The 15,417-nt window shown below is 37.2% G+C and overlaps 1 protein-coding gene across 12 annotated transcripts in view; it reads right to left on the bottom strand.

Annotated features, from left to right (window-relative positions):
* Positions 1-1,383: 1,383 nt before the first annotated feature.
* Positions 1,384-15,417, bottom strand: part of LOC122735942 (nuclear transport factor 2-like) — a 39,758-nt gene continuing 25,724 nt past the window's right edge. For 11 of the 12 annotated variants that reach the window (XM_043977835.1, XM_043977843.1, XM_043977839.1 and 8 more), the window contains 2 exons: positions 13,917-14,015; positions 7,501-10,804 (listed from right to left, as the gene is read on the bottom strand). In XM_043977835.1, the coding sequence (XP_043833770.1) occupies positions 10,691-10,804; positions 13,917-14,015 (213 nt within the window). In that variant the 3' untranslated portion in view covers positions 7,501-10,690. Of the gene's footprint in view, positions 1,990-7,500; positions 10,805-13,916; positions 14,016-15,417 lie in introns of those variants that run through there. The other variant, XM_043977840.1, reaches the window with a different exon arrangement.

Here is a 15,417-nt window from a genome sequence, read left to right on the forward strand (position 1 = left end):
TGGGATTACAACCAAGAATCACCTTTCCAGCAAAACTGACTATAATCCTTCAGGGAGAAAAATGGACATTCAATGAAAAAGAGGATTTTTAGCCATTCTTGATGAAAAGACCAGAGCTGAATAGGAAATTTGACTTTCAAATACAAAACTCAAGAGAAGTATAAAAAAAGGAAACAGGAAAAGGAAGTCATTTTTTAAAAAGTGAGGCAATTGGGGTTAAGTGACTTGCCCAGGGTCACACAGCTAGTAAGTGTCATGTATCTGAGGCTGGATTTGAACTCAGGTCCTCCTGACTTCAGGGCTGGTGCTCTATCCACTGTGTCACCTAGCTGCCCCAAGCAAGTCATTTTAAAGTGTAGCTGATTCTATTTTATGTGTCTAAAGAAGTGTTAAATAGTGTAATGGATATATGAGACATGGATTTTGTTTCTGACTTCAGTTCTATCTAGCTCTGGCCCCCAAATTCATTCATAGACACCCTGGTGAGGAAAAGAAAATTCTTTCTCTCTTTTATATTCCTTTTATCCACACATCCACCCTCATCCACTTACATTCATCCTAAATCTATATCCCTTTGCCTCTCTCTACCTTGAGAGTTACCTTATTACTACTAAGGCATCAATTTATCTGGTCCGGCCTGAAACTCTTTCCTGAAGCCTAATAGGAAGGCTGTTGCTTTGCATTCAATTTTATCTTAGTCTGTCATCAGACAGCCTTTTCCTCCTTATGTAAAGAAATGGCTCCAGGATGCATGACACTTTGTATGTAAGTCTGCAAAAGGGTTATTCAAGGCTACTTCTTCACTGACCTTCTTCCTCTTGGCAAAAAGGAAGGGGAGAAAACAAAATTACAAACAGGACAGATGACAAACCCAGTGAAAATTTGAGTGATAAAACACATTAGAAATATAGTTGAGTTAGCCAATATCTAGTTTAAAAGCATGTTTGAAAAGTCATTGGACTTATAGGACTAAAATTCACTCTCAAGAACTAAAAACTCAGAAAGATGTAAATGGAGGAGACATAAGTTCACTTAAGACCAAATATAAAGATGCAAGAATTGTTGCATAATACATGAAACAAGAAGTGCAATGTTTTACTATTTTTTGAAGGGCTATGATGGTATTCCAAAAATATTGTGCTATGTCTAAATCAGTTCTGAAGACAATAAAACACAGATGGTCAGATATATTCAGGATGTGTGAGCTATCTCTGGAGTACTTTAAAAAAAATTCCTATTCTTATAAACTGTCCTTAAAGTCAAGGATACACAGGTGCAAATCCTGCTTCAGACAAATACTGACTGTAACCTGGGCAAGTCACTTAACCTCTCAGTTCATATTTTAATTTGGAGAAAGTGCCAATTTGGGTTGATAAGGGGATTTTACTCAACTAGAAGTTCAATATACCAATGAAATCACAATTATAATACCTTTGTGTTATTGCCATTATACAAGACCTGGAAATGAAGCCTACTTTGTAGTGGATGAATTCAAGTTGAAAATGACAGGTATAACAAAAGTTCTACTTGGTGTCTATATCTCTCTTATGAAGATCTAATAATATACACGAAGGTTGTGTGTGTGCATAGTGTTGCACATTATGTCAAGAAGTATTTATTAGGTACATACTATGAACCAGGAACTGTGCTAGGCACTGAAGATATAAATACAATGAATGATACAATCCTTCATCACAAGGAGTTTATATTCTAATGGAGGAAACAATAAGGACATTTATAAGTATACAGAGATTAAAAAGAGAATAAATGCAGGGTAGTTTGAGAGGGATGGTACTATCAGTTGAAGGGAACAAGAAAGATTTCATGTGGAAAGTGGTACATGAGTTTTGATAGTGGGAGCTAGGAGTTATATATGTGAAAACATGTCAGAAAAAGAGCAAATGAAAAATTGGAGTGCCATTCCAGGTATTTGAATATGCATTACAACACTTTTACTGTGTCTAGAATCATAGATGGGAAATGCTTCATCTTATTTTTTTAGTTGAGGAAAAACTACAGGGAAGTAGTAATTTACATAAAGAGAGATGGTATTCTGCTAACATAGGTAATTATTATAAGGTTAATATTCCTGGGTTTAATAGAATGTTGAGTAAGGCATACATACACCTCTATAAAGCAAAACTTACTTAATATATGACATATATTACTTGTTCAGCCTTATTACATGGAACAACTTAAAAACATTTATTATAAAATTAATAACCACAAACAGAAAATTTTTAAAAACATATAAAATAATCAATAAAATGTTATATAAAACCATCAACCCTTAAAAAGGTAGAACCAATGGGGCAGCTAGGTGGTGCAGTGGATAGAGCATTGGCCCTGGAGTCAGGAGGACCTGAGTTCAAATCTGGTCTCAGACACTTGACACTAGCTGTGTGACCCTGGGCAAGTCACTTAACCCCAATTGCCTCACACACACACAAAAAGGTAGAACCAAGTGAACCAAAAAGCCTGAGCAAAAAAAAAGTTTCTGTTTTGTGTCCCCAATTATTTTGCCTAAATTTCCATTATCTCTTGCTTTTCTTGTTCTTTATTTTTTTTTTTTGCAGGGCAATGGGGGTTTAGTGACTTGCCCAGGGTCACACAGCTAGCAAGTGTCAAGTGTCTGAGGTTGGATTTGAACTCAGGTACTCCTGAATCCAGGGCCAATGCTCTTTCCACTGCGCCACCTAGCTGCCCCCTCTTGTTCTTTTTTTAAAAAAATACAATTGCACACACACAGAAAGACACAATTCTGGTGATGATTTCACTTTGTATTTCCTTTTCTATAGGTCTTTCCACATTCTTCATAGGTTTCATATTTATGGTTTTTATGGTACCATTGTATTCCATTATATTAATATCTTATAATTTATTTAGCCATTCCCCAGTCATTGAAGATAGATTGTTTTCCTTTTCTTTTTTTTTTGCTATTATATATCAAGTATATGTGAATTTTTTGTACAAAAGAACTTTATTTTCTTTGGATATGTGTACTATACTCTTTTAGCCATGTAATTACTGTATTTAAATATATCAGCTTCATGACTTTTATTGTATATTGTAGTCTTACTCTCCAAAATGCCTATGCTATTCAATAGTTCCAAAATTAATGTAAAATAGTTCCTGATTTCCTAAAGACCCGCCAATATTGAATTCCATCATTTTATTATTTTAATGAATAGCTGGTAATAGCCCAATGTTGGATATATATTGGACAATCTCGGTATCTTGGGAAGCATATAGTAGCTAGAGAGCTAGCCTTGCAGTCCGGAAGACCAAAGGTCAAATCCAGTTTTTAAGTCATAGTAAATTTGTGACCCAGGGCAAATCATTTGATCTCGAAAGCAACAAAGATTGTAAGTTCCAGAACAGTTCTTGATCTGCTTTGGTAGTGGGAATTTCATCACCTACAGTTTCCTAAACTAAAAAAACCTACAGGTCTAGCCCCAACGAATTTTGTCACGTATTAAGTTCTTATTTCCTTTTTTGTTTGTTTTTTTTTTTGTTTGTTTTTTTAGTGAGGCAATTGGGGTTAAGTGACTTGCCCAGGGTCACACAGCTAGTAAGTGTTAAGTGTCTGAGGCCGGATTTGAACTCAGGTACTCCTGACTCCAGGGCCGGTGCTCTATCCACTGCGCCACCTAGCTGCCCCAAAAATCTAGTTCTTAAAGTTAAAAGTGGTACATTTGATTTATAGGAAATGAAGCTAATACAGGACTGCAGGCTGATTCTGAGTAATTAGTTGAATAGGTTGCACAAAAATTTTAGTACTTCAGAGCACAAAAAGATGAAACCTCTTTAAAATGTACCATTCTAAGATGACCAGACTCCCGGTACCCTAAATATGCCAACCATCAATAGGTTAGATGAGAACAACACAGGTCTTGCTAAATTTTCTTCCTTAGAAAATTGTTGCAAGAATAAAATAATTGTGAAGCATTTAGGGGTGTTAGTTTTTAGTATTATATTTTTATGTCTCCTCTCCTTACTAAAGAAAAAGGGACCTAGTCTACCTGGACTGCATCAAGATCACCCATCTTTTCAAGAGTTTCTTGTCAACCAAACTTGGTAATAGCAAGTTTTGCATAGTAGATTTGTGGTTTCATTTGCAATGAACTTTTTTTGTTGTATTATGTTATGGAAATTCTTGCTTTATATCATAAATTAAAAATAAAATGTATGAGCCAGGTAAAGAACATGAAAAACTAGCAGCAGCAACTAATACTTACATAGCTTTTATATAATACTTTTAAGTCAGATAGTAATCTGGGAAAATTGACTATAATTTAGCCTCAGACAGGGATTAAAAAGGACCTAATAAAATGCATATGGGTTTTAACTAAAAAAAAAAAAAAGCTTGTTGCCAAATATGTTTTGAGGCTTGGGCCCAAACCGATTTTTTGACATGCAGATACTGTTTCCCCAGAAATTTTTATTAAATAGTTATTTCATTCCTTAATGCTTCTTCAAGCATGGGTTTATCAAATACTAACCTTTTATATAGATTGGGTTCTATTGGGTTATCAGTTCTGTTCCATTCACCCATTTTGCCACTTTTTTTCAGTACCAGAGTTTTTATAATTATTGCTTTTTAGTACATTTCATGATCTAAACAATGAATATTCCATCTTGATCGGTTTACTTTCCCATGTGTTTTTTTTTCTGGGCAATGAGGGTTAAGTGACTTGCCCAGGGTTCACACAGCTAGTGTCAAGTGTCTGAGGCTGGATTTGAACTCAGGTACTCCTGAATCCAGGGCCAGTGCTTTATCCACTGCACCACCTAGCTGCCCCCTACTTTCCCATGTATTTTGACATGCCTTTTTTTTTTTTGTGAGTCAATTGGGGTTAAGTGACTTGCCCAGAGTCACACAGTTAGTGTTACATGTCTGAGGCTGGATTTGAACTCAGGTCCTCCTGAATCCAGGGCCTGTGCTCTATCCACTGCACCACCTAGCTGCCCCCTTTCCCATGTATTTTAAAATATTCTCACCTAATTCCATATGGATTTTTAAATTGTTAATTTTGTGAAATACCTCATTGATATTTTGAATGGTATTGTCATAAATCTGTAACCTAGTTTGGGTAGTGTTAACATTTTAACTTTGCTCAACCAAAAACCAAGCAGTGAGTATTCATTTATTTGTTCAGTTCTTCCTTGTCTTCTGTCAAAATCAGTTTAATATTGTCTTTAAATAGGCCTTCAGAAGTCAATGACATTGGTTTTTTTTTTTAATTACTGGAAAAGGGTATTTCTCTTAGTATTAAAAGTATACAAAACTACAGATGATTTTGTGGGTTTATCAGAATGAATTGTTTTAATAAACAAATTGTCATTTCCAAGTCTTTGATGCACAATCCTTGATAACTGTTAGAAATACCTTCAACCATCTCCCCCTCATCCTAGAAAGAAACATTTCTAACAACTATTAGAGAACATGTTCCCTCAAAGATTCCCATTTTTTCAGTGATTTGCTCAACAAACAGTGAGCCCTTACCATAGTTCACAGTACTATGCCAAAGTGCTGGGAAAGATACAAAGTTTATTTGTTTGTTTTTTTGGTTTTGTTTTTGTAGGCAATGGGGGTTAAGTGACTTGCCCAGGGTCACACAGCTAGTAAGTGTCAAGTGTCTGAGGCCGGATTTGAACTCAGGTACTCCTGAATTCAGGGCCGGTACCTTAACCACTGCGCCATCTAGCTGCCCCCAAAGATACAAAGTTTAGAGAATATATGGTCCCTGCTCCTCTGGAGTTTAAAAAGGCGACAGCAGGGTCAACCTGGCAAATTAAGTATTCAAGTTACCTTTAATTTCCACTATTAGAGGTAGAGGGATGGAGAAGACAGGAAGCCATGTATACCATCTATATATGGTCTTTTCTTGTCCTATATAATAGCTCATCTCATTGTCTCAATTCCCTTAACCATAAAGGGTTGTGTCAGCAGATTTGTGAGAGGTTTCACTGTGATGTACGTTATCAATTTGTTTAACTTAACACATGCAGATTATGATGATCAAGCAAAGAGAACAGGAGCACACTTGGCTAATTCTTATCCAACTAGACAATTAGAAGACAGATATAGAGAATATATCTCCATTGAATTAGCTTACAAAGCTCTAGCTCATTAAATTCAGCCCACATTAAAAATATGTAGTGTTTCATATAGTGCATTCCAGCTCTAAAATTGTGATTTTGAGTATCTTTATGAGATAAGTATATATGATGATTGTTATAATGAGTATAAAGTGGTAAGATTCCTTTTTGCTTACTTCAAAAAACCTATATACAATCATAATACATGGGTGCAAAAAGCAATCTCTACAGGCTGATTTGGTATGGTTAAGTCTTGAAAATTCTTCCCATTCGCTAGCTAAGTGGCAAGGAAAGAGAAGGTGGGTTATCAGATCTAAACTGGGTTTGTGCTTAAAGATGGAAGGAAAGTCATTGCATACTCTAAGCAATAGTTCATGATATTCTTCCAAGAAGAAATTGGTCCATCTTAGGAGGAAGTAGTTTACTGTGCTTGGAAAAATTATGTGGATCCATAAATCCTGTAAGGTCACCTAATATTGGTCAGAGGAATGAGACAATCAGTTGAGGAATAGGGAGGGAGCCATTTGACAGTGTGACATAAAAAATTGAAAGGTCTGCCAACTTCCTAGGGCACGTATCTGAGGCATGATAGAAAGTCTCCCTAATCTTGTCAAATATGACAGTCCCTAAGGAGAACTTTCCTTAAAGGATCATTGTAGATACACAGGGAACTCACTGATGGACTTTGGGTTTGTTTTTGTTTTAAAAAGCTACAATGAAAGATTGGACAAGTAATCCAAATTCAGTGCAAAAGAATATTAGTCTATAAGAAATCAGATGCCCAATGCCTAAAATGATCTGAAACTAGTCAAGAATATTAAGATAAAGAGCTTTAAAAGCCATGAGAAGGAAAAGTGAAAGGGGTATTTTAAAAGCACCTACAAAGTGCCCAGCATTGTGCTAAGTGCTTTATAAATATTACCTCATTTGATACTGACAATAACCCTGTAAAGTAGGTGCTATTATTATCCCCATTTTAGATTTGAGGAAGCTGAGGCAGACAAAGATTAAGTGACTTACCCAGGGTCATACAACTGTAAGGGGCTAAAATTCTAGCTAGTCTGTCTAAAATATCTAATGAGTGGTCGCCAATAAATTATAATAAGCTTTAGCAAGAGTTAGACTTTTAAGCATTTATTAAGGAGAATAAGAATTTGGTGAAGAGAGAAAGGCCTAGATTCATCTATCCATTAAAGGGAGAGTGCATTTCTCACTCCACTCTCCACCAGAGTCCTGACGAAAGAGAGCCAGAGCATCAGCCTCGCTCCCTCTTCCTCCCACAAGCAAATATCACTTCCTGACACCAAAGAAAAGCCACATGGCCTTGCCCTTAGAGGCCTTCTCCTCATGGTGCTTTCCTACAGTAAGTCTCCAGCAGGTGGCATCATTCCAATCATTATACAACTTGGGGAGTATCTAAGACTGTAATGTAATTCAAGTCTTTTTGTGACAGGCCCACTGTTCTATCTACTGTATCACCTAGATGCCTATGTTGGGAGTGGGGAGACCACTATTTGGGGTAGATGATGATAATGGACAACAGCAAAAACATTCCTGGATTGCTTAGTTCTCATTTATCTTCTGTTTCCTCTGCCAGGAAGGATAATATGTGGATTGTACAGGGCATAATATTGTCTATAAGGAATTGAATTCTAAAGTAGGTAGACAATAAGAGTACACTAGCTGCCTTTGAAGAAGTCATCAACAAGTCCCAATCAACACATTCAAGGATACTGAATGAACTGGAAGTGTGATTGTTAGGCCTTTATATTGGAGAATGAGCAGTGGTGCACTGAACTTGGAGTCTGGAAAACATGAATTCCAATCTTACCTCAGACAATGTAATATCTAACACCTTTTCAGGCTTTAAATAGACAGCTCTATGACAAACATCTTGATTTTCAGAAAATTAAAGCAATATATGAGCCAAGGAACTTGACTGTGACTCCTGACAAATTTATGGAACATTTTGTTAAAAGGATGTTGATATCAAGAAAGAGAAGTGGTGATCACTAAGAGTCAGCCTGACTTTATGGAGAAAAAACCATGCCAAGCTAACCTTTTTTTTTTTGCAACTGGGTCACTCTATTGGTAAGTCAGAGAAATGCCATATATAGTTTGTCAACAAAGATCTTTGAGGGCAGGATTTAATTCAATCATCATTTAGTAAGTACTTACCACATGTAAGCATTCGTACCTAGAGTTGTGCTAGGTATTGGCAATACAAAGAACAACAACAAAAAGTTTCTTAAGTAGGTCACTTTCTTCCAGATTAAAAGAAATTAGAAAATAACAGCATAGTTAGCTGGATCTGAAACTTGATGAATGGCCATATTCAGAGAATACTCAATAGCTTAGTGTCAACTAGAGGTAGATACATAATGGAGTGCCTCAAGGATTTGTCCTTAACCCAATTCCACTCGACATTTTCTTCAAGGAATTGCATACAGGCACAGATGTCATGCTTATGAAATTTGGAAATGACTTAAATCTATGAAGCATAGCTGGCATGTCAAATGAGAATAAAGAAACAGAAATACTTCCTTCAGTGGGTAGAATGGCAGGGGATGAGGATGGAGTGGCAAATGTAATAAGATTCAATTGAGATAAATAAATCTAGTTTCATATGGGTTAAAAAATCAGCTTTACAAATATAAAAATAGGGGAGGCATGGTTAGAAAACAACTTATGTGAAGGAAATGTAAGGGTTTTAGTGGACTGCAAACTCAATTTAAATCAACAGTGTGATATGGCAGGCAAAAAAAAAAAAAAAAGAATGCTATCCATAGGGTGCTTTGAGAAGAAGCACATCACCCAGAAAAAGGGAGATGGCAAGCTCTTAAAATTCTGCCCTAGTCAAATTACATTTGGAATAGCATTTTGTTCTGGATCCCATATTTTAGAAGGATAGCCAATCTGGATTGCTTCCAGAGATGGCAAAAAGAATTGTGAGAAGAGAGAATACGATACCTGTCTTCAAGTATTTGAATGCTTATCACACGTAGGAATGAATCAACTTCTGCTGGGCTCCAGAGCACAAAACTAGGAGCAACAGATGGAAGTGGCAGAGGGACAGAATCAAATGTGATATAAAGAAAAACTTCCCCACAGAGAGATTCAATAGTAGAATGAGCATCTGTAGTGTGTTCCCTTCACTGGAGATCTTCAAGTATTGCCTGAATGACCATTTGTCAGAGATCTTTGGAGGGGGATCCTTCTTCAGGTATAAACGCAACTAGAAAGATGCCACAGGCATCTATGAACAACGAAAGACAACTGGCAGTAGGGTCAGGTTGGAGAGGGTGAGAAGGGAAAGGTTGCTGACTTAGTAATTGGGAGATGTGTATACATTCTAGCTCTGACAATAATTAGCTACCTAACTAGGCAAGTTACAACTTTTCTGAGCCTATGACTTTTCTGTAAATTGAAGGACTTGGGTAAGCTATACTTTAAATTCTCTTCCAGTTTTGACACTGATCTATTGGAATCAAACATAGCATATACTGCTTTATTCCTTTTTCAGCATGTATCAATATCTGGTTTTCATTTTAATATAAAAATTGATGTGTAGAACCTTCTTTTAAAGTGTGTTGAACATAAGAGAAAATTCATAAACCAGAATAAAAAAGCAAAAGTCTGGCTCTTCATGCCTTCTGTTGGTGTACAGGAGCATGGTGTGCTCATAATCTATCAAATACTTGGCAATTATTTGAACCAATATGCTATAACCAAGCTCAGAGAGGTTGCCATCCCTCTACAATTAAAAATAAACCCATATGTCTTGGCCATTGCTTTTTGTCCATTTAGTATAGCAAACTTTAGGTTAAAAAATTATTTACTTTTCTTTATGATTTAAAAAAAATTAGCATTTCATCATTCCTAACATCCAAAGTTTTCTGGTTCATTGGTTTATATACTGAAATTGGTAGCTTCACACATTTAAGAATATAAGGATAAAAAGATTCAGCTTGATGGAACAGTAACACAAACATTATAAATCTGTGTGATAAAGCAGTTTCCTATATTCTAATATCTGACACGCAAAAGTCTACTTTGTGTCAGCCACCATCCCACAGATGTTCTGAGTACAGCTACAAAAATAACTTGCCTAGAATTAACTGCATTGCTAACTAATTTTTGGCTGAATACAAAGCAGGAGCATCAAGGAAGTGAATTGGGTTTTCCAATCCAGAGTTTCTTTAAAGTGAGAAGTATCTATTATTATTAAATCCATGCGTATAAAATTTTTTCCTCAGTTCTAACAGATAAAAATGCAATCCCCTGAACAGGGCCCTTTTCCTTAAAAGGTACATTTTGTTTGCATCTGTCCTCCCAAGATAGCACACCTTGGGGCTTCTCCTATTTGAGTCAATTTCCCAATGATCATGAAATTTTGATGCAGAACTCTCCATCCTTTCCCTGAAGTTGCCCTTTGATTGTTTTACACAGTCATCCATGCTTCTTTATTTGTCAACACATAATGGAGCAAAACTAAAAGAAAAATCCAATGTTGCCTCTTTGTCATAAGTTGAACCAAGCCAAAAACAACAGGGTAAGGAAAGTGTGAGAGTAGAAAGGATACAAATACTCAAGCAAAGTTGTACAAAGCCAGTCTAAAAATATCATTAGTGCAAATCCATTTGTCGTTCATATTCTTCAGAATAAACAGTTGGTGAAATCCCATCACAGGTTCTTCATCTACCTTTTAAAAAGAAAGGAAGGGGGGAGGGAAAAGTTATTCTATGATATTTGTTTTTTCTTTTTTCTTTTTTTTAGTGAGGCAATTGGGGTTAAGTGACTTGCCCAAGGTCACACAGTGTCTGAGGCTGGATTTGAACTCAGGTACTCCTGATTCCAGGGCCAGTGCTCTATCCACTGCGCCACCTAGCTGCCCTGGTATTTTTTTGTTTGTTTGTTTGTTTGTTTTTGCGGGGCAATGGGGGTTAAGTGACTTGCCCAGGGTCACACAGCTAGTAAGTGTCAAGTGTCTGAGGCCGGATTTGAACCCTGGTCCTCCTGAATCCAGGGCTGGTGCTTTATCCACTGCACCACCTAGCTGCCCCCAAAATGGGTGACAATGGACTTTTTTCTTTTCTTTTCTTTTCTTTTTGCAGGGCAATGAGGGTTAAGTGACTTGCCCATGGTCACACAGCTAGTAAGTGTCAAGTGTCTGAGGCTGGATTTGAACTCAGATCCTCCTGAATCCAGGGTCAGTGCTTTATCCACTGCACCACCTAGCTGCCCCCCGGTATTTGTTTTTTAAATAAGTTTTTACTATCTTTTTTTTTTTACATCACTATAACTTCCCAAGTATCCTTCCCCTCCCTCTCATCTTGCCAGAAAGCCAATCATATTACAAACAGTATTTTAAGACAAAAAAATAGAGATAAAGAGGGAAAAATCTACGTAACTGATTAATACATTGGAAAAAGCCTGAAAATATGTGCAATGTATACTTATAGACCTTCCAGAGAGCTATAAGGGATGGGGTGGGGCTATCTTCTCATATCTCTTCCTTTGAGTCATGTGTGGTTTTGGTTTTTGGCTTTTGTTTTTTTTTGTGGGGCAATGAGGGTTAAGTGACTTGTCCAAGGTCACACAGCTAGTGTCAAGTGTCTGAGGCCGAATTTGAACTCAGGTCCTCCTGAATCCAGGGCTGGTGCTTTATCCACTGTGCTACCTAGCTGCCCCTGTGTTTTTTCTAATTTTGAAATATTGGCTTGATTTTATTTCATAGCTATCCTATTTATCATAATCATTGTATATATTGTTTTCTTGGGTCCGCTCATATAGTGTGTTTGGTTTTTTTTTCAGGACAATGAGGGTTAGGTGACTTGCCCAGGGTCACACAGCTAGTAAGTGTCAAGTGTCTGGGGTCATATTTCAACTCGGGTCCTCCTGAATCCAGGGTTGGTGCTCTATCCACTGTGCCTCCTAGCTGCCCCCTCATATAGTGTTTTTGTTTGTTTGTTTGTTTTTCATATAGTGTTTTAAATGGCATCCAATCACCATCAGTAGGAATTAAATGCTTATAATTATCAAGGTTTAATAGAAGAATATATTCTTCCTTTTTTTTTTTTTTTTGCGGGGCAATGGGGGTTAAGTGACTTGCCCAGGGTCACACAGCCAGTAAGTGTCAAGTGTCTGAGGCTGGATTTAAACTCAGGAACTCCTGAATCCAGGGCTATAACAATTACTAGGTTCTTGCCCTGAGTTTTAATTGTTGGCTCAGTTCCTCCCTCCCTCCCTCTTTCCCTTCCTTTTCTTTTTTAAAAAATTTTCCCTTCCTTTCTTTTCTTTACCTATTATTTAAATTATTTACTTATTAATGCATAGACTCAGAACGTTTTCTGGTATTCTAATCCTCATCAGTTTGGCACCTTCCCTATCCAGAAAAGTTGCGGGTCATTCAAAGATCAGGGGATTGCACTTTTCCAAATCGACCGTCATTTTTTTTTTATCCTCAAATACCTTTGCCCCATGGATTGTCAAAGTACTGCACACTGCTTTTCAAAGTATTCTTTGACTTTCCTAATTTCTAGTTTATACCTAACCTACTTCCCTATGACTTCCCTGTTCTTACATGGTATTTTAATTTTTTAAGGGAAAGAAATCCTTTTCCTTTTACTAAAATGGCCTCTTAACTATTGCTAGTTGGTTATAAATCCATAGCACACATTTTTCCTGAGACTTTAATATAATATAGGCTTCTTCTTTTTTTTTTTTTTTTTGGTGGGGTAATGGGGGTTAAGTGACTTGCCCAGGGTCACACAGCTAGTATGTGTCAAGTGTCTGAGGCCGGATTTGAACTCAGGTACTCCTGAATCCAGGGCTGGTGCTTTATCCACTGCGCCACCTAGCTGCCCCTAATATAGGCTTCTTTGGTTACTGACTTCTTTAATTCTACCTCTCAGTCTTTTCCCCAAACATTTGTATTTTTCCTTTATTTCCTTTCATAAAATTGAATAAGCCCCTGATATCTTGGTTTTCTTTCTCCTGCTATGGTTGAATTTACTATCAACTCCCAGTCAAGTTTCTATTCAATAATTAAGTCCAAGTCCAGAAATTTTCCTTTGATCCTGTCCTAAGGCATCATTTGAGACACATAGGTAAAGCTAAAAGGTTTGATAAAATGTGTCCAAGGAGATAGGTCATTCTATGAATGATAAATTCTATGGTGATAAACAGTAGATTACTTAACTCAAAGGCTGAGGTGCTTATACCAAAGTTTCAGCAACCTACTATGGGTAATCTGATAATGTAACTATAATTTTTGTTGTTTTTGTTTTTGTTTTTGTAGGGCAAAGAGGGTTAAGTGACTTTCCCAGGGTCACACAGCTAGTTAAGTGTCAAGTGTCTGAGGCTGAATTTGAACTCAGGTCCTCCTGAATCTAAGGCCACTGCTTTGTCCACTGCGCCACCTAGCTGCCCCCAATGTAACTATAATTTAAAAAAATAATCAAGGTTAATGGACAAGGAAAGAACTTAAGGGGGCTGATTAAAAGATGGTCAGTTTTGAGATTGAGGAATTATTTGGGGAAGTGTAGAAGGATTGCCATAATACAATAAGGAAATGAGAAACAGTAACAAAAATTTATACTTACCAAATACTCTTCTTTGGGGGGGGGGCAATGAGGGTTAAGTGACTTGCCTAGGGTCACACAGCTAGTAAGTGTCAAGAGTCTAAGGGCAGATTTGAACTCAGGTCCACCTGAATCCAGGGCTGGTGCTTTACCACTGCACCACCTAGCTGCCCCCCCCCCCCAATACTCTTCTTATATGCATTAAGTAGCACTGATTTTTCAAATCCTTACCTTTAACTGACCCACAACCATACTAAGGATACAGTTATCTGGAGCTGGTTGGTGATCTTGAGATGTGATACTGTGCTGGATTTTTTGGAATGGAAGATTCTGATAAGGGGAAAAACACAGACATAAAACATTTGAACTTCAAATAGGTAAACATTTATTAAATTTTACATGAACAAAAATAACAAATGGTACATTTACTTAGGAATTAGTACCATTAAATTCCTGGATAATTTTTAGGTGAGAATGCACTATTGCATTTTATTTGTTCAATAGGCTCACTAAACAATTCTATTTCTGTTATTGTTACAGAACTCTGAAAAATCTAAACTCACCACTCTATTCTCAAAGCTGGATTACTGCAAAGGCAGAAGAAAGAATTCCTAAGAGACAAGATGAAAACAAATGGAAAGGGATCATTTCATGTTCTAAAATTATATACTCAAAAGTCCTATTCAGATGACCTCACTGTGGCAGGGAGATCTTAGTTCTTTTAGATTTTGTTGATTGAGTGCCAACTCTATCCAGTGCTTAGGGAAAAGACTTTACTGGATCAGGAACAAATTGTGGTCTTCAATATAGATTCCTGAAGACCATTTTCCTTCAGCAGCTCTGCTAGGTTTCAACATCACGCCTCGTCTAGGATAAGCTGAGCACCTGAAATCTCATGACCATGCAGCTGAACTCAGTTTTTGATGTACAACACCTTCTTAACTTCCACAGAGTGCCAGACCTGGAGTCAGGAAGATTCATCTTCCTGAGTTCAAATCTGACCTCAGATACTTACTGTGTGACAATGGGCAAGTCACTTAACCCCGTTTGCATCAATTTCCTCATCTTCAAAATGAGCTAGAGAAGAAAGTGGCAAACCATTCTAGTATCTCTACCAAGAAAACCCCAATGGGGTCATGAAGAGTCAGACATAACTGAAGTGACTGAACAACAAAAACAATTCAATTCTCTTAAGTGCCTTTCCCCTCTGATGGGAAAACTGGAGAATAGAGCAATAAGCTACTCCCAAAGCCTTCCTTTACAGAGGTCTTAGAACTTTCCAGGTAACTTTCAGCTTCCTTTTGTGGGTTGTTTGTTCCTATTAAATTGTATGCTCCTTGAGGGCAAGGGCTGTCTTTCTGGTTCTTATTTGTATTGCCAGTGCTTTGCACAGTGTCTGACACATGGTAGGTACTTAATAAATGTTTATTGAATTGAGTTGATCACAAATGCAAAAATATAGACATGGATACTGTGTCAGTTGATTTTGCTTAACTTTTTTTTTTCAACAGAGGGAGAAGAGGATTATTGGGATGTAATTGTAGCATAAAACAAAAGAATTGTAGTAGCAGCCTGGTAAGCCTGGGTCCAGTTAGGGATGCTCTGGACCTGAGGGGGACACTATAACCATGGAGAAATACGGTTGATAAGCTTGCTGAGGTCAGTCAGTTTGAGATTACTCTTTCCTTGGAGAAGCAGGTAGTGGTTGGTCAAACAGATATGTCAGGGAGAC

This window comes from Dromiciops gliroides, chromosome 1 (genome assembly GCF_019393635.1).
Source record: "Dromiciops gliroides isolate mDroGli1 chromosome 1, mDroGli1.pri, whole genome shotgun sequence".
Taxonomy (NCBI): Eukaryota; Metazoa; Chordata; class Mammalia; order Microbiotheria; family Microbiotheriidae; genus Dromiciops; species Dromiciops gliroides.